At 41.6% G+C, this 23024-nt stretch overlaps 2 protein-coding genes across 3 annotated transcripts; one reads left to right on the top strand and one right to left on the bottom strand.

The window, feature by feature from the left end:
* Window positions 1-603: 603 nt before the first annotated feature.
* Window positions 604-10132, bottom strand: supt7l (SPT7 like, STAGA complex subunit gamma). Of its 2 annotated transcripts, none has more exons than XM_037796395.1 (5): window positions 9996-10132; window positions 5826-6311; window positions 5295-5619; window positions 3702-3939; window positions 604-1211 (listed from the first exon to the last, which is right to left on the bottom strand). In XM_037796395.1, exons 2-5 carry the CDS (start codon window positions 6260-6262, stop codon window positions 916-918), a joined length of 1296 nt encoding a protein of 431 aa, XP_037652323.1. In that variant the 5' UTR covers window positions 6263-6311; window positions 9996-10132; the 3' UTR covers window positions 604-915. The 2 variants fall into 2 exon arrangements, with proteins under 2 accessions (XP_037652323.1, XP_037652322.1); XM_037796394.1 differs by lacking the exon at window positions 9996-10132 and adding an exon at window positions 9094-9251.
* Window positions 9264-22113, top strand: LOC119504330 (solute carrier family 4 member 1 adaptor protein). Its single transcript, XM_037796393.1, is given in 15 exon segments — window positions 9264-9465; window positions 9467-10237; window positions 12315-12537; window positions 12729-12857; window positions 12960-13020; window positions 13129-13268; window positions 13920-14080; window positions 14810-14879; window positions 14988-15177; window positions 17036-17126; window positions 17247-17502; window positions 17806-17904; window positions 18001-18080; window positions 19575-19644; window positions 21129-22113. Coding segments are annotated over 15 exon segments (2439 nt in total). The 5' UTR covers window positions 9264-9417; the 3' UTR covers window positions 21179-22113.
* The last annotated feature ends 911 nt before the right edge of the window (window positions 22114-23024 follow it).

Below are 23024 nucleotides of genomic sequence, written 5' to 3'. Positions count from 1 at the left end.
TTCAGGATTGGGTATCAGCGAGTATGGCAGTCTATGTACCGATCTGATACCATCATTTATTAACCCAGAAAAAAATCGACTTATTTAACCAGATATCAGTTCTTCCTCGTCGCCCTGGATGTATCATGGCTGCCCCTGGCAACTACCGTTTTAGAGCAGCGAAGAAGAACTGATAGCAGGTAGTTTGACGTTAGTAAAGAACGTATTGTTCAGAAGTGAAGGTCAATTATTCGTTCAATTACGACATCAGCCCCCAGCAAGCGGCAGAGCTACGCTTCCATCATTTTGGACTGAAAGCGACCACCGGACGCCAGAAAACGTCCGTCTACAAAGTGCTGAACAAAAGTAAAACTAAATTATTTCTATTCTATTGTCGTAACTTTAATGTCTCTACTGAAATGACCTGTGTTGAACAATGAAAATATTATAAATATGTATACTATTATAACTATTTATTTACTTACTTATCAAACCTTTTTGCCCGGCTGCTTCCCAGAGGAGCAGAAAGTGAGCGATGGACATAAATGGAAGTTAGAACAATCCAGCACACAGATCTTGAGAGCAATCTCAAACTTTTTCATGTGGACCTCCAAAATGGTGGCTGGTATCGGATCGGCCAACACCTCAAGTTCAGGTATCGGAATTGGTATCGGGAAGGAAAAAATGGCATCGGAACATCTCTAAAAACGACATCATTTTTTTCCCACATCAGTTCAGTTCATTCGTGACTTTAATGTCTCAGTCAGTTTATGCAGTGGCCGTGATCTCAACAGCTGCAGATGAGTCCAACACTGTACAGCTGCTGTGTTCCACCACTCCATTGTTAGTTTTCCTTTGAAGGATAACTAATGTGGAAGACTTGCTGGTGAGTTCAGAGTCCACTTCCCAGAGCGTCTTACATCCACAAATGCAGGCTCACATCTTCCTCGCCCGCTTCTTGGGTCTTTGGTTGAAGACGGGCGAGGTGCCCATCAAGGAGTCGGGCGAATGCGAGGTGAAGCTGCCGTCTGACGCCGCGCCTCCGGGAGAGGCTGCCATGGCTCCTCCTGACTCGCTCATGGTGGACATGGGCCCCCCCTCCTCGAACACATCTCCACCCAAGTGATGGTGGTGGTGGTGGTGGTGATGGCCAGCACCCTGAGCCTCCTCGCCGTCCTGCGGCTCCATTTTGACCTGTGGCCACAGCGGGGAGTTGTTGGCCCCAGCCCCGCCTTATAAGACAGGAGAACCAATTTAGCACAGGCGGTATTGATTTGATCCACAAACGATTGGCTAGCTAGTCCCCCAAAGTCTCATTTGATTAAATTAACTTTTGTTAACGCCCCCCGAGTGCAGGATGAGTCATCAATTTTATGTAAAAATATTCTGATACTACTTTTACACATATATTTGATAAATGAACAATGAACACAGGGACACTGGATTAATAAATTATTTATATTTATAATAAATGTATTTCTCATTTCATGGGGAAACTTTAACACATGTAGGTTCTCAAAATTCCAGCCATATTTCCCATAAACCCTGTTACTTCATTCTACAAAGATTACAGCTCTATGGCATTTGCATTGGTATTTGTTTAAAAGATGGCGAAAGATAAAAGCAAGGAAGACTTTGACATCGACCCCTGTGCATTATGACCAAATGAGTCAGTTAAAGCAGTGTACTACCAAAAGTTCAAGTGGAAATAAGCTGTGTTTAACATGCAAACAACTGGAGAAAGAAAGTGGAAATACTAGAAGCAATAGTGTGTGTCAGTTACACCTCAATGTGTAACTGACGATAACTGTCTCAACTTCAATGTGTTATGGTGGCATTTTTTGGGAAGAGGGGAAATTTTCGCATCAGCTAAGAGAATGCGATTTGCCAGGGGGATGGTGTATGTATCCCTGCCTCTGCTAAATCATTTTTATACTTCACCAGTAGACCATATAAAATACCTAAAATAAAAAAAGATCTTTTAAATATATCTAAGTAAAGCGTTGCAGCGTGAGAGCAGTCTATAGTGCAAACGACAATGAAATCAGAAATGTGGGACAATAGAGAAGACACAGCGTCTAGGCTACGTGATGAACGTCTCCACACTGAACAGTCTGCTGTTCATCTCAGTAAATGGACCAGCGGCTGTGTCCTTCCCTGCCCTCAGATTGGAAGAAATGTGGCTAAAAGAGGGGCGACACGCCGCAGATGACCCCTCCACAGGAAATCAGAAAAAGAAGAAAGACGTCCGTCATCAAAGCAGACTGTTTTCTTAGTCTGACTATAGGCATATAGACTGTAGCCTATTTATTTTCATGTTGACAGCAGATAGTGGTATTGCATTTTTAGATTAGTTTCCAAATATTGCAATTTATAAATAAGTCTTTTGGCAACGCCTGGCCGAGTGCTGCTAACCATGGTACTGAAAGAGGGATTTAATTCTGGCATGTTAAATCAGCATTCAGCCTTTTGTTTTGTTGTGTATGATCACATCCTCTATGTGTCCACATGAGGAAAGGACAAGGCAAGAGAGTGAAAATGTTGCACTACTTGATGAATCAAATTTTTTTTTTAATTATTAAAATACTCTGGTTAAGCAAGAAAAACAAGCTTATGACTGTAAACAAAAACATGACTCTAGCATGTTTGAACTGCCACTATGGAATCATTTTCATTCAGTGAGTGGTCTGAAATTGTTTTTACCAATTGTACTAGGTGTCACACTACTACAGCAGAACAGGTTTAATGATTCATGCTAAATAAAACACCTGATCCAGCATATCACCGAACAGGAGAGACTCATATTCAGCAATGAAACAAGGTCGGCCTTCCCTCTGTCGCTCGATACGTTCTGATCATGGTACAATACAGTTGTTAAGCACAGTGGTGCTTCTATCAGCGGGAGAGAGATCCAACACTGAACCATCAAAACATACCCCGTAGTTATGTTCAGCGGGACTCCCTGTGTCAACTATAAATCCAACTTCAGACTCAGTTTTATGGTTTGTAAATTAGCTGACTGCAGAGTATCTGCATCTATAAACATGATATAGGTCATTTTTTATAAGGACCAAGTAGACTCTGCAATTAGTTTATTAGGAAGCTGCCGAGTTGTATCGAGAAAGCTGGAAGTTACATCAGTGCCAAGCGGCATCCTCCAGGGCTGAAAAATGAAGCCAATGCAGAAGTGACAAAAACTGTAGTTCACTGAAAGGCCGCTTGAGGCTGACTCCAAAAGCAAGTCAATCCCCATAGACCCCCATGTTAACATGCCCAACTTTACATCAGAAATAAACATGTTTACAGCCTGGTACCAAAACCGGTTTTGGTCTCTATGGCTAATTTCCCCGTTCATGACAACTGTACGGAGGGGGAATTTTTATATAATTCACCCGTATAAATTATATTAAGCCTTAAAGTCATGCCTAATTAAGGGCATGGCCACTTTGAGTGACAGGTCGCTACCACGGCGTTGCTACCACGGCGTTTTTCAGTGTTCGGTTGTACAAAAAGACACACTCATTCACTCGTTCATTTTTCCGGGAACCCACATTTTGTTTTAAGTCTGTTTTTCGATTTCCAAAATTAGCATCCCACTTAATATCACAGTTAACGTGAATAACGGATGCACCATGCTAACCAAAGTAGCGCAAACGTTAGCTGATAGCTTTGTGTTTGTTATGCTAACGGGACTTGGCTCCTCCAACAGTCTAAGGTCTCACCTGAGGTGTGAGGAGAATGGTCACCATCCAGGCCTGAAGCCAGCCTCTCACCGTGAGCACCGAGGACCCCCATGGGCAGAGCTTGGTCCCCAGAGGCCGGGTCGGCCTCGGGCTCCTCGCTAACGGGGAAGGAGATGTCACTCATGGGCTCCTCCTTGATCCTGGGGGGCTTGGAGTCCTCCAGAGCCTTCTCCGGGTTCACCAGTCGTTCATATTCCTCTGACAGATCTTTACTCACCTGGAAGAGGAAAATCTTTTATTAGTCCCAGTTTACCGGTGAAAGCTTGTAAATAAAGACATGTAAGAGCTGAGTCTGGATGATCTAGTATTTCAATACAATTCAGCAATAAGAAATGCCCATGATCCAACACCTTGTGAAAATATATCGGAGATTTGCCAAAGTGAATCACAGACACAAAGGACCAGCTCTAGTTTCTGCTCTCAGAGCTCATCACTTGTATATCTTTAGAAGTCATATTGGCACCGAACACTGTGAATCTCTCAGTTTGGTTTCTGTCTCGTTTCCAAGCAGCTTGCACACAAGTTCCCATATGGTCCATTGTTCTCACTCATACAGAGTTCTTTATGCTTTCTGAGATGATTCAGCATTGTTGTGCCCCGGCAGCTTACACTGACATTTTCAAACAGTTTTTTTTCAGCCCTGTGCCAAATGGGATTATTTTCATTATCATTTTAATCTGCTTACTATTTTTTCAATTAATTGTTTAGTCTACAAAATGTCAGAAGTGCAAAATGCCCATAATCAACCCATAGTCGAGAGCCTATGGTAACATCTTCTAGTGTTTCCCCCAGGACGTTGGTTAGTGGAGGTGCTAGATATTAGTAGAGGAACTCTTTATTTCAGCTTAGGTGGGGCATCCCCTCTATAAAATGTTGCCGGAAACCCTGTCTCCAAATGTCTTGTTGTGTGCAACTCAAAGTCCAAAATCCTGAAATCAGGGTCTGAGGGTAGAGATGGGAATAGAAAATTGCTTCTACTTTGCCATTTGTACGCTGCATAGCAAACTGCTTCATGATGCATAGCTATTTTCAAAAAATATTTACCAAATTGCAAAACATTATGTTGCCATAAACAAATATGAGTGGGCAATATGAATAAAATCCTTTAATTTATGTAATTTAATGTCATGATTTCAATATTTATTTATATGATTTATTGATATGTAATTAAAATATAATAGAAATAAATAAATAATAATATATAATAAAACAAATAATTATTTATATTTATATGAGACATCTTCTGAAATTCAAATGTGAAAAGGTCTGCGAATAATATAAACATGCAGGAATGACTGTTTTAAGCAAATGCAGCAAATTAAATACCCGACGCATCAAGGTACTTCATCACATTCATCCTTTAAAAAATAATTATTGCCATAAAACAGTCCTGCTCATCAATTTGCAACATTGGCCAAAATAACCTAATACAACCACAGATATTAATATAGATACCACGGTATAAAAAAGTATGCCAAAATCATGGATGGTTGACAAATTTATATTGTCTTTCATTGTAGACTATTAAACAACACAACCCTACGGACAGTTACGACCCATTCCCAACCTCACCTGCAGCATGTAGCTGTGATAGTCCTTGATCCGCACTTGCCAGAAGCGCTGCAGGGCCAGCACGCTGCCGATGCCCACCTCGTGGAACACTTGCTCCACCACGTCTGGGAAGGGACTTGCTCCTAGCCGGGCCTCCCGGTCCACCGCCACCCGCAGCATGCGGGCGAGGCGCAGGTAATGCTCATGGACCAGGTCAGTCAGGGTCTCCAGCACGCTCTCCTGGGCCGACTCAAAACCAGCGTGGGCCAGTATGGTGGCCACTGACTGATAGAGGAGCGGCCTGCAGGAGGGCCAACTCAGCTCTGTGACAGGCTCGCCTTTACCCCTTATGATGGAAAGAACCAGAAGAGATGGATGGAGATAAATGATGACTTATCTGAGTTTATATCTGTGAAATGTTGAGTAAAAAAGAAAGTATAAGATGAGTTACTTTTGAGCCTACAATTTAGATGCTTTATAGAACATATTTAATCACAAAGACAGGAAGTGCAGCATCATTATCAGCTCAGCCACACAGTCAGATTAACTTACTTATAGAAGTCACTTTCAGGGTCACTGTGGCGGAGCAGGAAGGGCTGCCGCGGGGCTTTACTGTCCACAGGTAGCAAGTCATCTGGCATGCCAGGCGGTGTGGGAGGACGCAGGGGCAGGTTGGTATCGGCCTCCTCCAGCTTGCTGCCACCCTCAGAGGACGCTGAGCTCAGACCCTGAGCCTGGGATTGGGCCGTTGACAAGAGACCACGGAGGCGGCGGGCATGCTGACACAGCTGCACTGTGTGGATGGTGAGGCTGCAGGGCTCTGAGGGGATGTCCAACATGGTGGTGGGCCGCGGACGCTGGGCCGAGGGCTGGTGCAGGGGAGGGTCCTGCATCTCCACCGAGCGAAACTCACGCTGGAGCAAGTCGAAGGAGCTGCGACTGGGAGGAGCCCCTGCAGGCGCAGCGATCTCACCCCAGTAACGCATCATGATGACGGCTCAAAGCCGGAAAGACACAAGCCGGATTCAAAGATTGAATCTGAAAATTGGAAAGGTGAACAGGAAGATGAAGTGACCATCACTATAAATCTATTAGTATAATAAGAAGGGTTATTCCTCTTGTCACCACAAACTGTCTCCTTACTCTTTATGTTATTATTATTAATAATAATAATAATAATAATAATAATAATAAAAGTAGTGATAATAATCACTTTTAAAATCTTATTTTTTTAAGAATTGCTTTTCTGTGATTATATTCATGTTTTATGACATTTTAGTTGTTTTACCCTTTGGGTTTTTATGTCTTTAGTTATGGCTTTTAGTACCTTTTGTTATCCCTGTGTTTTAAATGTGTTCTGTTTTTTTGTGTTCTGTGTTTGCACTTTGTAACTGTGTTTTGAAAGGTACTATATAAATAAAAATTATTATTATTATAGTCTAATTTATCTGAATCTTTCATATGGTAATATAGTTTGGGCAAGTACATTTCCTACTAATCTCCAAAAACGTTTTGTAAGGACTACAACTCGAACAGAGTCACACATCTCCTCTGCTCAAGAATTTCAGATTCTTACTATTTATGACATCAATATTTCTCAAATATGCATTTTTATCTTTAAGATACTTTCTGGTGAAGGGAATATTCCTGAGCAGTTCAAGACCTATTTTAAAGCAAAATCTCAGGTCCATTCTTACGTAACTCGTCAATCTTTAGATCTTCATCCTCCTAAATTTCTCACTAGTAGAGGTCAATTTTCGATAAAATTTAGGGGTACAAAATTATGGAGTAGCTTTTCACATCTATCACAAAACTGTTCATCTATTAAATGTTTGAAAAGATGCTTAAAAGGTCATTTAACTGCTGTTTTGCAACTGCTTTTCTCCATGTTGTCCATGTATTTTTTCTGCCCACTCATGGTGTTATGTATGATTACTATTGCTCAGGAGTCAGTGTAGATGTTTAAACCAATATCCACACAAACATACACACACACGCACGCAAATTCACTTATGCACATCACACACATTTCCTGTCTTTTCTGATATATTTATTGTTATTGTTGTTATTATAATATATCTCGTTCTAATTGCTTGTCATCAGTATTATGTAGTCATATTATTTCTGTATATTAATCTTGTGTTCTCTATAACATTGTGAAATTGTAACACTATTTAGGTGGAGGCTTCAAATAAGCCCAGTGGGTTTTTTGCCTCTTCCTGGACTGCATATTACTTATTTATTTATTTGTTATGTTTGTGTAGTCTTAACTCGTGCAAAATAAATAAACATAAACGATCAAGGATAAATTAACTAAAACCAGTTTTCAACTATATTTGGCTTTTCAAAATAGTTTAAAAAGATGACGTTTTTGCTGGAACAGAGTGGCAACTAAACCTTAATTACCAAGGGAAGATCACGCCAAATATTAGCCAATAACTGCCGAATCTATTACAGATTGAATGGTGGCACATGTGCAAAACTCATAGACAATGTTTTAAGAATTATTACAACAATGTACTTGTCTTCTGATTATTTTGGCACACATTTAACAAAACGCTAACACGTTTAAAAAAAAAAGCATTAGCAATTATTATCGGTTCGCACTGCCTTTATTGTGAAACAAGAAGACACTTGGATCAGCAGGTTAATGCATGATAAGCGCTATAAAAAAAAGATATTGGGTGCACTTGATGTATGCCGAATTCAAAAGTGAATTGCATTGATTCGTCTAAGCTGTGAAGTTAAGGTTTAATACGTATGACTGTTTGCCGAATTGCAAGACAACACATTATGGCAGCCAGGGAATGAAATTAGCACCTGCCACCTGCCAAATACAGGGTAAATGTTGTCTGTGGCAGGTGAAAATTTCAGGTCACCTGCCACCAATGGCAAACAGGTTTTCCTTATATTAAGAAATATTATTTTTACAAAGCAATTCTAAAGCCTAAATTAAATAAATGGTAACACTTAATTTTACAGGTCCACAAATTTCATGGTAATTAGGCGATAATTAGCAAGTAACCTACTTGAAATTTCTTTGATATTACTGACAAATTACCCAAATATTTACCTATAAATGTATTGAAAATTACTTTATTATAAACATTATTAAATATTTATATTCCGCTATTTCCAAATAGCTGGCAATTTATTTAATATATTTCCAGGAAAAGAATACAAAGTTAATTGATATGCATTATGTCCATGTCTGCTGGTAAATAGATAATAATCAGCAAATAACTAAACTAAACTCTCTGAATCATGACATCAGCTACCAGGTTACATTTGTGTAGACAATAAGTCACACAATAGTGAGATGTGTGCTGATCAGAAGTGTTTTCTATTAGTTTTAGTTTTGGAGGTAACTATTATAAATATTGGGTTAATCTGGCAGTAATTCCAAAGAAATTTAAAATAGCTAACTTTCTAATTATCACGTAATTACCATGAAATTTGTGGACCAGTAAAATGAAATGTTACTAAATATAATCATGCATTAAGGTTACATGATATAGTCCATACTTCTACAGTCTGGTACCACTGACTCAGTGTTTACAGTGTTAAACCTAGATTTCAGAAGTGGCAGACAAACAACATGAGTGGTCGGTAGAAATGTTCAGCGACCTGCCACAGAGGCAGGAGAGGGAAAAGGTGAATTTCAGACCCTGGTGGCAGGAGTCTGACTGGAGCCTGACACAACATGAGACACACGAGAGAGACCAGCAAACTAAGATGACGTCACGAGCTGGCTAAATGCGCAGCACGCATGTTTATCTTGTTAAATTAAATATGATGTATAGCAGAAGTTAAAACTCACATCACACAGGACAAGAGGAAACGTCTGTTCGTATTTGAAACCAATGGACTTGTGTCTTTGACGGATGTTAAACAGGAAGTAAGCCTTGTCGTCCTTGTTGCAAAACTCGGGTGAACAGCTAAAACAAGATATTTAGTTCCGCAACAAACCATTCATTTTTTTTTACTAGCATAAAATGATAAATTAAAGTAAAATGCCGTGTAGTCGTGTTTCAAATTATTTTTTCAAAAGTATTTTTTTGGAACGTATTCTTTATTATCTTTATTTTAATAATTATAATAGCTTTGGAAACCCGGACAACGTTCACAGTCGCACCTAATAAACATGGCCGCCTCCCCGCCGCCGTCGGACGTGTGTGTGAAAAAAAACCCAAAACATGTCTGAACGCATGAACTCTGCGATGGAAACGGACGAGTGCTCGAGTACGGAGAACGGGAGCGAAGAGGAGAAGAAAACTGAACCACCAGAAACGGAGGACACTTTTAAAAAGCCGGCTCTGTTCGCAGCTCCGTCCTTCAGCAGCAGACGCAGTCACGCCGCGGCTCCGTCCAGACCGACAGCACCGACAGAGACTAAACATGTGGAGGAAAGCACCGAGGCTGTGGACTCTACTAGTGAGGACACTTCAGGGGTTGTACATGAAAACAAAACCACAGAAAAGGACCAAGAAGAGGACGAGAAAGACGAGGCTCCTGTCAACACTAAACCGGAAGCTAAGGCCAGGGTGCTCCCCGCTAAAGGGCCCCCAGCTGCAGGTAAATTCCCCCCCATCCCGTACACAGAGCCGCTCTGGGGTGATCTCGCTCCAGATGTCCCCTACGCTCTGGAAATCCTTAAAAACGGCACCATAGTGGACACGGTGCCCCTCACGGAGAAGAGCTACTTCGTGGTTGGACGTTTACCTGTGTGTGACGTCGCTCTGGAGCATCCCTCCATCTCCAGGTACCATGCGATCCTCCAGTACCGCAGACAGGCTGGAGAGGGAGAGTCTGTGGGAGAGGAGAGGGGCTTCTACGTGCACGACCTGGGCAGCACGCACGGCACCGTGGTGAACAAGAACAAGATCCCCCCCAAGACCTACATCAGGCTCCGGGTGGGACACGTGTTGAAGTTTGGTGGGAGCACAAGGCTTTTTATCCTACAGGTAAATATACTGATTTATTATTTCACTTAAAGGTCCCATATTATAAAAAAGTGAGATTTTCATGTTTTTTTTCTTTTTCTTTTATTTGTTTACACATATAATACAGGTAGAGAGAGAGATGACATAAACTACAACAAATGTGATGGAGAGGTGCAAAAATCCCTCTGTGGGGCTTCATCAGGGCACTCTCCAGTGCATACCTTAATCAATTATAAAAAGGGAATACATTATTAAAAAGGATGGTAAAGAGATATAGAAGAAGCAAAAAAGATATTAGCATCACATTCAAAGACAAAGTTAAATGGAATTAAAGGTCCCATATTGTAAAAAGTGAGATTTTTCATGTTTTTTTATTATAAAGCAGGCTTAAGTCCTATATAAATACTGTGAAAGTATCAAAACACTCAATCCACAGGGAAATACACACAGCCCGTATTCAGAAACTCTGCGTTTGAAACAAGCTGTCAGGATTTCTGTCCATTTGTGATGTCACAAATATACAATATTTAGACCTTTTACACAGATTTAAACGTAAACATTATAAATGTGCCCCAGTTTATTCCTGGTTGCAGTGTATGTGAATGTCATCAGCTGACAGGAAGTAACTATGGACCCAAGCTGTTTCAATTCTGTCAAAATGCGCTAAAACGGAGCGTTTCAGACAGACGGTAAATACAGGTATGTTCAGGCTGATAGTATGAGGAAAATAAAGTTGTTTTTTTTAACATTACAGCATGTAAACATGTTCTACTAGAAACACAAAATACAAGTATGAACCTGAAAATGAGCATGATATGGGACCTTTAATATACTGACATGAATATAACTGCAGCAAGAGAGTTTCTCCAAATGAGGAGGAAGCCCCCCCTAGTGGGGTACAGAGCCATTGCACACGAATGTGGAGTGAAACTAAAGTTGAATATACCTTTTTTTCACAGCAGACACAGGTGTAACTAATAATAACCACAATAACATTAGTAATTTCTGCACTTTATTGCAGTGATTACTGTAATGCAGCCATTGTTAACATTTTTGTTCCAAGCTTCGGCCGTTGACATGATATTTGACCTCCAAATCACTATTCGAATGCTTTGTTTTTTGGATCTGAATATATTTATATAAAGTATGCAATAATAAAGTATAAATCCCCAAATAGCCCATGAAATAAGGAATAATCCCACAACATTAATCATTATTCATATTCAACATTAATTATTAGTTATTCTCAGACGAATATAGCTGTTTTTTATGTGTAGAGGTGTGTGTACAGTAGTGGGTCAGCGGAGCTGTCACAGACACTGAAACAGGGGAAATGGAGACACACAGACAGAAGAACATGTCAGCCTGCCATGCTGCATTTCTCACCGAAGCTTCGAAGCCCAAAGAATGGCATTCGGGACAGCCCTAGATGGCGTCGTAAGTCAAATGTCTGCTGAGAAGAAAGCTTCTAAGTCCGATTTATTTTGAAAAGCTCTGATGCCTGCAAAGCTGTCGAGATTCAGTTTCCAAGATTTATTCAAACAACATGTAAAGGACTAAGATGACAGGAAGCAAAACAGTTGATGCTCATTTTGCAAATACTTTTGTCTGAAATATGACGGAGCTTATCTTCTTCACAGGTTCACTGTCAATATAGCAGGAGAGCCGTGTGTCTTATGTGATTACACAACTCAGAAACATGTGAAAAGAAACATGGAGTTAATCTTCTTGATAAATCTCTTTGGCCTTTTTCTGAATTTAAAGGAGAACCCATAAAAGTATCAGTAAAGAAAAAGGTAACGCCTGCACACCACCCCATGCCACAATATTTTTATTGACTACGTTTCGATCCTGCTTGGATCTTCGTCAAGTCAAAATGTTTGAAAAAGTGGAAACCACAACCAAATTTATACATAGAGCACACCGATAGGCAAACATGCTCTATGATGACAGGTGTAGTTCATCCAAAACACCAGCGTGATAAAAACATCCGCAAACAATTCACAATTTCATAAAATAGATATTGGGATTTGATATAGATAGAAGGGTCATGATGATGAATCGGTAGAGTACTCTTTCCTCTTCCCTCCTTCAACAGGGTCCAGAGTTTGATGAGGAAGAGGAGTCTGAGCTAACGGTGACGGAGCTGAGGGAGAAAGCCCGAAAACAGAAGGCAGAGCTGGAGAAGATGATGATGGGAGACGGTTCTGATGATGATGATGACGACGAGAAGGAGAAAAAGGAGGAAGACGGGCAAGGCGAGAGCAACAAGGGCCAGAGCAAAGCGTCAAACAACGACTCCGGCTGTTCGTGGGGAATGGGTGAGCTGTTCTGCTGCTTGTAGGATTACGCTACAGTATGTCGTCTGTGTTGACAGATTGCTGTCTGTGTTGCCATCCTGAGTGAGCTGGTGTCAACTTTCTCTCAAGGCGAGTAACTAAAGAAGCACGCTAATCCTTGTTGCTCTCTCCTTTCCTCTCATTCCATCTGTCTCCATAAATCCGCCCCGCAGACGACGAGGTTGTTCCAGAGGAAGACGAGAACGAGGAAAACCCTTTTTCAACGGAGTTCCAGGAGGACCAGGAAGCGGCCTACCTGAAAGACCCAAAGAAGGCTTTGCAGGGCTTCTACGACAGGGAAGGTGAGAAGATTTAATGTTAATCCAACAGATGTCTGCTTCGTTTTTTAGTCCTTGTGTTTTCTTGAATTTCTTGATTTAAACTTTGGCATCCTTTTATCTTAGGAGAGGAGCTGGAGTTCGAGTATGAAGACAAAAGCCACGGCAGCTGGTTCTGCAGAATAAAGTGAGTGACGTGAAACCCCCGATTTATGATTTGTAAAGTTTAAAAAATGTTGCCCGTCAGAAAGGTTGTAAAGCTCGTACAGAGTTCATGTTGATGTTTTCCGTTTAGGCTTCCAGTGGACGATGCCTTGGGCCGGCAGCTGGTTGCCGAGGTGACCCACACGGGGAAGAAGAAAGATACAGCCATCCAGTGCTGCTTGGAGGCGTGTCGGATGCTGGAAGCCAGAGGGCTGCTCCGCCAGGAAGCAGGTGTGAATAGAGTAGAATCATAGCTTGTAGTTATGAGTAGGGGTTGCACCATACCAGAAATTAAGTAGTTGATACCAATAACAGTGAAATTGAATCACAATTCCGATACCAATTCGATACCACGGTAAAAAGCAAAACAATAAATCCCAACATCCACTCCTTTATTACTGTTTGCATACTGGTTTGTGCGAATTTATTATTGATCCCTGATGATCTGCCTCAAGTTTCTCACCAAAAACTAAATAGTACAAGTTTGAACACATAATGATAATGTTAACGTTCGCCCAATACTACTAATAATTTTTACTGAATAGAGTTTGTTTGATCATAATGTAACTTAATGCAACCTCTGTATGTTAGCTGTTGGCTCCGTTATTTAGCCAAGCAGGACTGTGCTGCTAACAGCTAACGTTAACTAGCTCTCCTCCTTGCCGGTTTCAACACAGATTTATTATTCACAAAGTAGCACTATCAGGGTACATTTTCAATCGTCTCCGGGACGCTGTTAGTCTCGAGCCCTGATTCGCAGTACTGTAGAAAACCCGAGTACCATCATGGCATCGACTTGGTACCAAAGTATTGGTTCTCATGACATCCCTAGTTATGAGGATTGCACTAATAGTTTTTTCCTGTTTAACATCCTGTTCCTAGTGTCCCGTAAGCGCAAGAAGAAGAACTGGGAAGACGAGGACTACTACGACAGCGACGATGACACCTTCCTGGATCGAACCGGCACCGTGGAGAAGAAGAGGCAGGAGAGAATGAAAAAGGCGGGAAAGGTTGATGAGCGGCCTGAGACATATGAATCACTGGTAAAAAAAATCTGCTGCCGTTTACATACACCAATATTCTGATTCATCACCTTATAATATTCACTATTGCCTTATTTACATTTATTTGCTTGCTCTTAGTTAGCATGTTAGCATGGTAACATTTGCAAATTGGCACTAAACACAAAACACAGCTGATTATGATGGGATGGGATTAGTTTTGCAGGTATTTAGTCATTAAAAGTGCTCTATATGATACCCAGAGCATTAATATAGCAGTAAACAACTATTGTCTATCTAAAGATATAAAGATGTAATGTCTACCTGAGCAGAGAATGAAGTCGCTCCCCCTCTGCTCTCATACGGCGGTTAAAGCTGATAACGCTGTCCCGACCGACGGCTTTGTTGTCGTCATGGAAGCGTAGCACCCACCCGGCTCAGCTGTCGCCATGCTGAGAGCCATGCAGAAGCAATAGAAAGGCTCCTAATCTCGCATGTAGCACCTTTAAACCAAAGTAGTGGAAAAGTTACAATTTTGACCTGATGATGGCGTTAAATGAAAATCAAAATAATGTTAATACATGTATAAATGCAGGGGCTCTCTGTAGGGTTAGAGGAGTTGTTCTTTGTACTGAAAATAATAGAAAAGTAGATTTAGCTTAAGAAACAACTCTATACTGTAAGGTGTATTTATGTAAACTGCACTTGTGCTGTAATGGTAAGCACACTACGTTTCTGCAGTAACATTCATGTATTTTGATTTTCATGTAGGTGGCCAAACTGTCAGAGGTGGAGAAGGAGCTGGCAGAGACTCAGAAAAAGCTCAGTGGTGGTAGGGGAGGTGAGTCACGATCGCCGGGGTGTTCACTGCTCCGTGGACTGATGCCACAACACCCAATAGAAGCACGTTCTCCTGGTTGTTATTACATGTTTTCATCCTTCCTCTTAGACTCCTCCGGCTCCTCCACTGAGGACCCGCTGGATGCCTTCATGACCTCGGTGCGAAGCGAGGCAGCGATGGACGCCGTGGAGCGCAGGAAGCTTCACGTGCACTCAGCCGACTTGCGCAAAGACGCTCAGAGGCTCCGCAAACTGGTCGAGCTCACGCGGCCCGCCCAGATGCCCTCACTGCTGCCGAGGTCAGACACAGTGCTAAATTCAGTGTGTCACACTGCTGAGAATTTATATTAAGCAAATACCAGCACATTTTCCATATAGACCAGACCGGCAATACGTCATGCATGACCACGCCCCCTTTTGGGGGAAAACAATCCCTCATAGACAGTAACAGCGTAAACAGAAGAAATTGAAACATGTCTCCAAACTTCTACTTTAAACAAACCGGTAATAGTAATAACACTATGCCGAAGAGTTGCTGTGTAGCTGGTAGCACCAACAATAAATCCAAAAACGCTGATCTCAAATTTGTTCCCCTGCCGTGTCCTAAAAAATAAATAATAGAGGGGCTTTCTGGCTCCAAGCTGTAGACCAGACCAGCATGGCTTCATGGCCCCCAAGCTATAGACCAGACCAGCATGGCTTCATGGCCCCAAGCTGTAGACCAGACCAGCATGGCGTCATCGCTGAGGCTGGGCTCTCTTTTGGGGGAAATAAACTCGCTGTCACAGGAGAGAAAATGAAGTAAAGCTGTTATGTAGCAGGTTAACCGAAGCTTTTACACTGAGATCTGATGCACATACGATACGTGAATATTCACTGTCAGTGTGCTAAATGGCTAAATGATGCTGGTGACAGTGACTAGCATGGCTAGCTAACGTTAGCTGGAGTGTGAGTCTGCTGCAGGAAGACAGTCATACATTAACGTTATAGCAGCATCAGACTGTCGTCTCTAAATCTCAGGCTATAGATCAAACAGTTGGCTATTAACATGTTGGTTATTTACAGACGACACCTAACGTGATTCAATCAAATAGTATAGAAGTCTGGACTGTGTCGGACGGGGGAAATCTGAAAGGACATGGCGGCGATCAACCTTCATTTATTAAGGTATCGCGAACGCTCCGGTTCAGGCAAGAACGCAAAATAATTATGAGACGTGTATAAATGACACATGTGTATAAAAGAGATGAATGCATACGAATTTGTCAGAATTATAATCCAAACACACCTCAAATCGCATCGAAGTCTACGGGACCTTCGGCTTTCTATCCCCCAAAAGGGGGTGCGGCCTTGACTTTTTGCAAAGTACCCGTAAGTGCCGATCTGATGTATAAGGGCAGGTGTTGTGCAGTGTACATAAGAAGTGGAGAGATGCCACCAAAAATTACACTTGCACGATATAGATAGATAGATATAGATGGATAGATATAGATAGATATAGATAGATAGATAGATGTCATTACAAGAAAAGCTGAAAGCACGCAATATCCTCCAAAGGTTTCTATAGACTTAATTTGGATCAATGGACCAATAGTATTTCTTTAATAATCCATTTGTTGTTCAACATATAATGATCTAAATTTGATTATATGATATCCGTGAATTTTTTAAAATATGTTTCAAATATAAAAATGTATGTTTCCTTGCTTTGGACAAAAAAATTGTGTGAACAAGATTATTTTTTCTTGTCTTGGTAAGGGTGCTCTCGACCACTGGTAAAATTTTCTCTTGCCTAAAAGAGAAGAGCCAAAATAAGAAAACGTTAGTGAATCCCAGAACTCAGTGGGTACTAACAAAATAACAACAAATCCTGGTTACGAACAAAAACGAGAGGAAATTAGTTCTATATCTTATATATTCCTGCATGAGGCCCAATGTGTCATACTGCTGAAAATTGTATTTAAAAAACAAATATCAGCACATTTTCTATATAGATAATGTTAAGGACAAGTACGGGAATGTGTTTTTATAGCTTCTTTGAGACATTCTCTAGAGTTAACTGTGATGAAATTCCTAGAAAAGTCTTCTATTCCAATATATATTAGGCCACATTTAAATATTTAAAAGCTATTTCTGATGTGTGTTGATGTGATTTAGCGGCAGCTCAGAGAAGCCTAAAAAGACCTTACCGCTGTTCGGAGCCATGAAGGGAGGAAGCAAATATAAACTGAAGACTGGCACCATCGGGGTAGGTCTCATCATCCGACTCTTTCATTCCTACGGAAACATTTCCTTTTCTGTCTTTTTGCTCAGCCTGTTTCTTCCATTGATGTTTCCTTCTCTCTCTCTCTCTCTCTCTCTCTCGCAGAAGTTGCCTCCGAAGCGCCCCAACTTGCCCGCACAGCTCTTCAACATGAAAGAACTTTCACCCAGTGGAGAAGTGGAGGAGGAAGACGAGGAGGAGCAGGCGAAAGATGAAAATGAGGATAATGATGATGATAAAGAGAGTGCAACTATTACTGAGAGTAATGTCGACTCCGATGAGTCCGGTGCGTCCACGTCTCAAGAGAGCACTCCATCGGGGCGGCGAACACGGCAACCAGCACGACCCCGAGACACAGAAGGTAAATGTGATGAGAACTGGAGGAAGATTTTTTTTTTGAATTAGACATTAATAAGAGGAAAAAGGAGGAAAATACACCCTCTGTATTTTTTTAAATCTTCACAGTATGTTCATAAGTTTAACTATGAATTTCTTATGCCACTGGGTGGCAGTAGATCTGTAATATATACAAAAGCATACTGGGCTCTATGTGTCATCCATACGCAGGGTTATTTAAATGCAACCTTATGAATGCAATGTTGTAGATCAGTGCATATACTAATTATCACACTTTGTATTTTTTATTTATCTGACCTCACATTAGAGCAAAGCCACAAGCAGAGGAGAGGTGAGGAGTCTACTGAGTCCATGGAGCAGGATCCTCAGAGCAGCAGCAACGAGGCTGTGGCCCCATCGAGTCCAGGTGGCTACTGTGTTTCATTGTTTCCATATTGCTCTCTCTCTCCATTATTGGTTATTGTGTTGTCAGTGTGGTATTGATGCGCCGTCTCTAATATAGGAGGAGGTGACGGAGAGCCGGCAGCGGAGCCCAGCCCCAGAAAGAATGTGAAGAAGAAGAAAGCTATGGGCCCCAGCAGGGTAGGCCCCTCACACACACACACACACACACAAGAACAAATACTTTAAAGAGGAACTGTCATGCACTTTTTCAGGTTCATACTAGTATTTTGGGGTTTCTACTAGAACATGTTTACATGCTTTAAAGCAGCAGTAGGTAGAATTGTAGCAAATATGATTAAAAAAAAAAGTTATTTATATAAAACAGTCATTATATCCTGACAGTAGTGCATGAGACAGGTAATCTGAAATAAATCATGTGCCTCTGTGTCCTCCGGTGCTCCTAATGGTATCTGCAAGAGCAGAGCTGGAGCCTTACCATCTCTGAGCAGCTGTCAATCACTCACGAACTCCGATCAAACGCTCAAACTAGGCAGCACTGATCAAATATGAATCAATATTCTGTTACTGTAATGCCTATTTCTCACCTCAAATGTTTTCAGAATCATCTTGTAGTGTACTGTTTAGCTGTAAAATGAGAAAATGTGTGACCCGGCAGCCATGTTGAGATCAGTTGAGGAAATACCAAGCACCGCCCACCAGCCGGAGCACACTTTCTCATTTTACAGCTAAACAGTGAACTACAAGATGTTTCTGAAAACATTTGAGGAGAGAAATAGGCATTACAGCATGGATGTATTAAGAGAACTGGATACAGCTTTGGAGGCGGGGCCCCGTTCATTCCTGTGAGAGTTGCTCAGTGGCGCATGAAGACAAAATGGCTCGACTTCTGAGTGATAAAGTACCCAGATCTTCCGGCGATCTTCCACATCCATTGGGCCCATGGAGCAGGTGCAGTGGTGTTTCCTCTAACTCCGCCTCCCAGCCCTCACTCCAGCCTCGGTCTGGGTCTCATTCACATGAACGGAGGAAGGGAAATAACTCTGGATTCAGCTATTAGTGCATTTTAAAACTTTGAGGACCTAATGATTTAAATAAGGGCTATTAGAGTGTTCGTACTGGGGAGGTGATATACATTAAAAAAAATTAGCCGCCAAGTAACAGACGTCACTATACCGATGTAACAACGAAAGTTGTAGTACCGCCGTTTGGCCACTACGTAAATTGGCATCAACGACCGCCACTCTTCCTGGGGGCTTGCATTACAGTAACAGAATATTAATTCATATTTGATCAGCGCTGCCTAGTTTGACCGTTTGATCAGAGTTTGCAAGTGATTGACAGCTGCCTCCGTTGAATGAACAGCCAATGGGAACGCTGTCTCTCTCTGAAATGACCTGTGATTGGCCAAAGTCTTCCGTCACGGGCTAGATTTTCTAAAGCCTGAAAACAAGGAGGTGCAGAAGTCTAGTTTTCTCTTAGAACACTTGAATTACAATATGCTAAAAGGTTATTATGGAATATTTGCCCAATGATGCCAACAATATTCTACCTACTGCAGGTTTCATGTTCAAAAAATGCTATATTTTTCTCATACCGGCTGTGCTGCAGCACCTCGTTTCACCCTCTGTCTGAAACGCACCATTTGACCTCCCTTCCTTTTTGTCTCCACAGCCACCAAGGCAGCTCTCAGGACCGTATCCAGAGGACGACCCTGATTACTGTGTCTGGTTGCCTCCTACAGGTAAACTTCCTGACTCATCTGACTATTTGCACTGAACTCCAAGACTTATTGACCGATTGATCATGTCTTATCTTATTAAGCAAGCGGTGTGTAACCCTATTGCTTTTTGTTTTGATAAGTGAGATTTAAGTCTAAATCTTTGGACCTTTTGCCTGAATGAGTTTTCAAACCTGGTAAATAAGAATTCAGATATGAAAAAAAGTAGCTACAACCTGACACAACAGCAGTGCCAGTTCTCACACTTCCACAATGGAGACATGTCTATGTCTATAACTTAACAAACACTCATTGACACTGACAGGCCTGTACGATCCTGGCCCTACTGAGCACAGGAATGAAGGTTTTAAAAGGATATGGTGAGGGGAAGTAAACAGGCTTTCATGGTCCATTCGTGCAGCTGAAATCGCAGCGACATTTTCATTGTCCGCTAAAGGAATGCAGAGCAAAGTCACTTAAAAATGATAAGATAAGCTTGAATAAAAATAAACTTTGAAGCGGCTGCCAGACTGAGCTCGGATTCGGGGTCAGGACTAGTTGCGGCATTTTAGGATTGCGATCGGTTTTGATGATTGCATTTAAGTCAGCAGTCAGGGAAGCTGTACTTTACTGGTCAGTTGGGTGAATCTGTTCTTGTGGGACATCTTAAGCATTTTATTTTGTTTGGTATTTACTAGGGCTGTCGAAGTTAACGCGATAATAACGCAAATTTGTTTTAACACCAATTTATTTAACGCATTAATGCAACTTGCGATTTTTAGGTTGTAGTGGGCTCAGTTTTAAAGGTAGAGTGAAAATATTCACAATTCACAATATATATTTTTTCACAATAAAAGTTCCCTGTTATTTGAAAGCTCTTGTTATGAAGCAGCAAAATCAGGAAATGTTGGATTTTCATCAGCAGAAATTCCTTTTAACGCCACTAATTTCTTTAACGCATTAACGCAACTTGTGATTTTTAAGTTGTAGCGGGCTCAGTTTTAAAGCTAGCTATTTAGCTACCAACCATGTCATACTAGCTTGTCACAAAGGAGGTTAAATAACGCTCCAAACTTACGCTAAATTTTGACAAGGAAAAACTGGCATGGCCATTTTCAAAGGGGTCCCTTGACCTCTGACCTCAAGATATGTGAATGTAAATGGGTTCTTTGGGTACCCACGAGTCTCCCCTTTACAGACATGCCCACTTTATGATAATCACATGCAAGTCACAGTCAAGTCATAGTCGAGTCATAGTCAAGTCATAGTCAAGTCAGCACACTGACAGCTGTTGCTGCCTGTTGAGCTGCAGTTTGCCATCTTATGATTTCATCATACTTGACGTATATCACTTAAAGGTACATTTTGAACAGATAAATGTGCAATTAATTTGCGATTAAATATTCCAATCAATTACAGCCCTATTTATTTCATTTGGTATTTCCGTTCTGTGAACAACATGAATTTGTGATGCTAAATGTAGCTCCTTTTTTTTTCTCCACTCACAGGTCAGTCTGGAGACGGCCGCACGCACCTAAACGACAAGTACGGCTACTGAGGGAAAACATGAGAGAGAGAGAGAGCTCTTGTGTCTCAACTCCACCAGCTTTTATACTGCAGATAATACCTGCAACACAAAAGCCTCCAGTCTCCTTCGCTACTGGCCATTAACCCTCTCCACCCATCCCAGTTCCCAGCTGAGAAGTGCCAGTAACCGACCACACTCGCAGAAGGACAAGCAAAGATAATAAATGCTGCACCTTTCATCATCTTTGGGGAATATTTGCATTCTCAAAAACAAAAAAAGCACACCCGTTCCAAGCTTTGGGGGAGCAGACACTGGGCAGCCAGCCCGCTGGCACTTATCACCCATGACGATAATAGAGAACGGGTAGCACTTGGATTTTGTCCGTTTTTTTATTTGAATTCTATATCATCCAAGCAGAAAATGGAAAGGGACAGAGCAGTAACGGCAACTGATCTTTGGCTGTTCCTCTTGCAGTTAAATCCACCTGACATCCAATCTGTATCCCTCCCCTATTTGGCTTCAGTCGATCGCTGGCATAACCTTTTTTTTTTTTTCAAAGGAGAGTGTGTAGCAGGGAGGGGAGAAAGAGGGAGAGCATTGAAGCAGCTTTTCTGACCATCTGGACACTTGGATGGCTTACTGGATGAAACGCAAGCTGATAATGACTCAAGCTAAGTGGAGTGTGTGTGTCTACGTCGTTTACACCGACACACACACACACACACATACAACCTTCTCAAAGTTCTCTTTTTAACAAGATTGTCTTTACGGGTGAGTCAGCTATTGGTGTGTTTGCCTAGAGCAGGATTCCTCGCTCTGTGAAATCCCACTCAGTGCTGTTCTGTTGGTTTACTGCCATACTCTCCACCCTCTTTCCTGTCGGTTTTTTTTTTCTTCCTCAAAACACAAAGTAAAAGGAACTGTATTTTGTTATATAAATGTAAAATAAAATTGTCTGTACATAACCTGCGAGTTAAACTTTTTACTCACATTTTCCATTCGTCCGTCCTCCACTTCTGGGGGCCTTTCTTCAACACAGCTTTGACGTCAGACTTTTTTTTTTAACTCTCTTTCAAGCTGCCTCTCTCACACACACACACACACACACACACACAAAGAATGTTTTCTCAGAGTATGATGTGGCACAAAGAGGCCCGTGGTGTTGGCTGGAGATCTTCTGTGCTGTGACCTACTAATCACTGATGGAAAGCATCCTTGGTCGTTTTTTGGCAGATGCTTCTCACACACTCTGAAGATGATGTTCCAATGATAAAACAGAAGCCTATGCACTTCTGGGGCTTTTTTCCATAGGGCACTTTTGGCCGTGCCGAGTCAAACTATGCCGTGCTGATTTACGTTTCTATGACCAGTTTTGTGCCACGCCACGCCAGAGAAGGACCATATCCAGAGTCGGGCCAAAGTGCCCGACCCACCTCCGAGTGGGTTGCAGTGACGTCTCGCCGACTGCGTCCAACCCGTGCCGACCCCCCTTCTGCCCGTCAAACAAGCATGTGTTGCGAAACTCAACTCACGTTTTGTCAGTGAAACTCAGTGTTTCGTGTCTTTTGTAGCTTCTAACTGAATCTCGGTGGTTTGAAGTTTAGTTTCTCTCCTGCTTCACTGTTCGTACTTTAAAATATATGCTTTATTTTACCGTTTCACATTCGCTTTCTGCTGTAGGCTGTAAGAGTCGTGTTCAATTTCTACTAGGGCTGTAAGTTGATTTAAATATTTACATTAATCACAAATGAATCGCACATTTTTTATCTGTTCAAAATGTACCTTAAAGGGGGGATTTGATATACGTATATATTTATTACTGGAAATCAATTAACAACACAAAACAATGACAGATATTGTCCAGAAACCCTCACAG

The sequence above is a fragment of the Sebastes umbrosus genome, chromosome 16 (assembly GCF_015220745.1).
Source record: "Sebastes umbrosus isolate fSebUmb1 chromosome 16, fSebUmb1.pri, whole genome shotgun sequence".
NCBI classification, from domain to species: domain Eukaryota; kingdom Metazoa; phylum Chordata; class Actinopteri; order Perciformes; family Sebastidae; genus Sebastes; species Sebastes umbrosus.
The sequence above is the reverse complement of the archived record's forward strand: the minus strand, read 5'-3'. Positions and strand labels throughout refer to the sequence as shown.

Bases quoted from the DNA above. Each gene is read 5' to 3' on its own strand.
- supt7l (XM_037796395.1), bottom strand. From the start codon at position 6,262: ATGATGCGTTACTGGGGTGAGATCGCTGCGCCTGCAGGGGCTCCTCCC. The intron at 5,620-5,825 runs GTAAGTTAATCT...TTCCATCATAAG, and splicing joins CCTGAAAGTGACTTCTATAA to GGGTAAAGGCGAGCCTGTCA. The intron at 1,212-3,701 runs GTGAGACCTTAG...CTGTCTTATAAG, and splicing joins CCATTCTCCTCACACCTCAG to GCGGGGCTGGGGCCAACAAC.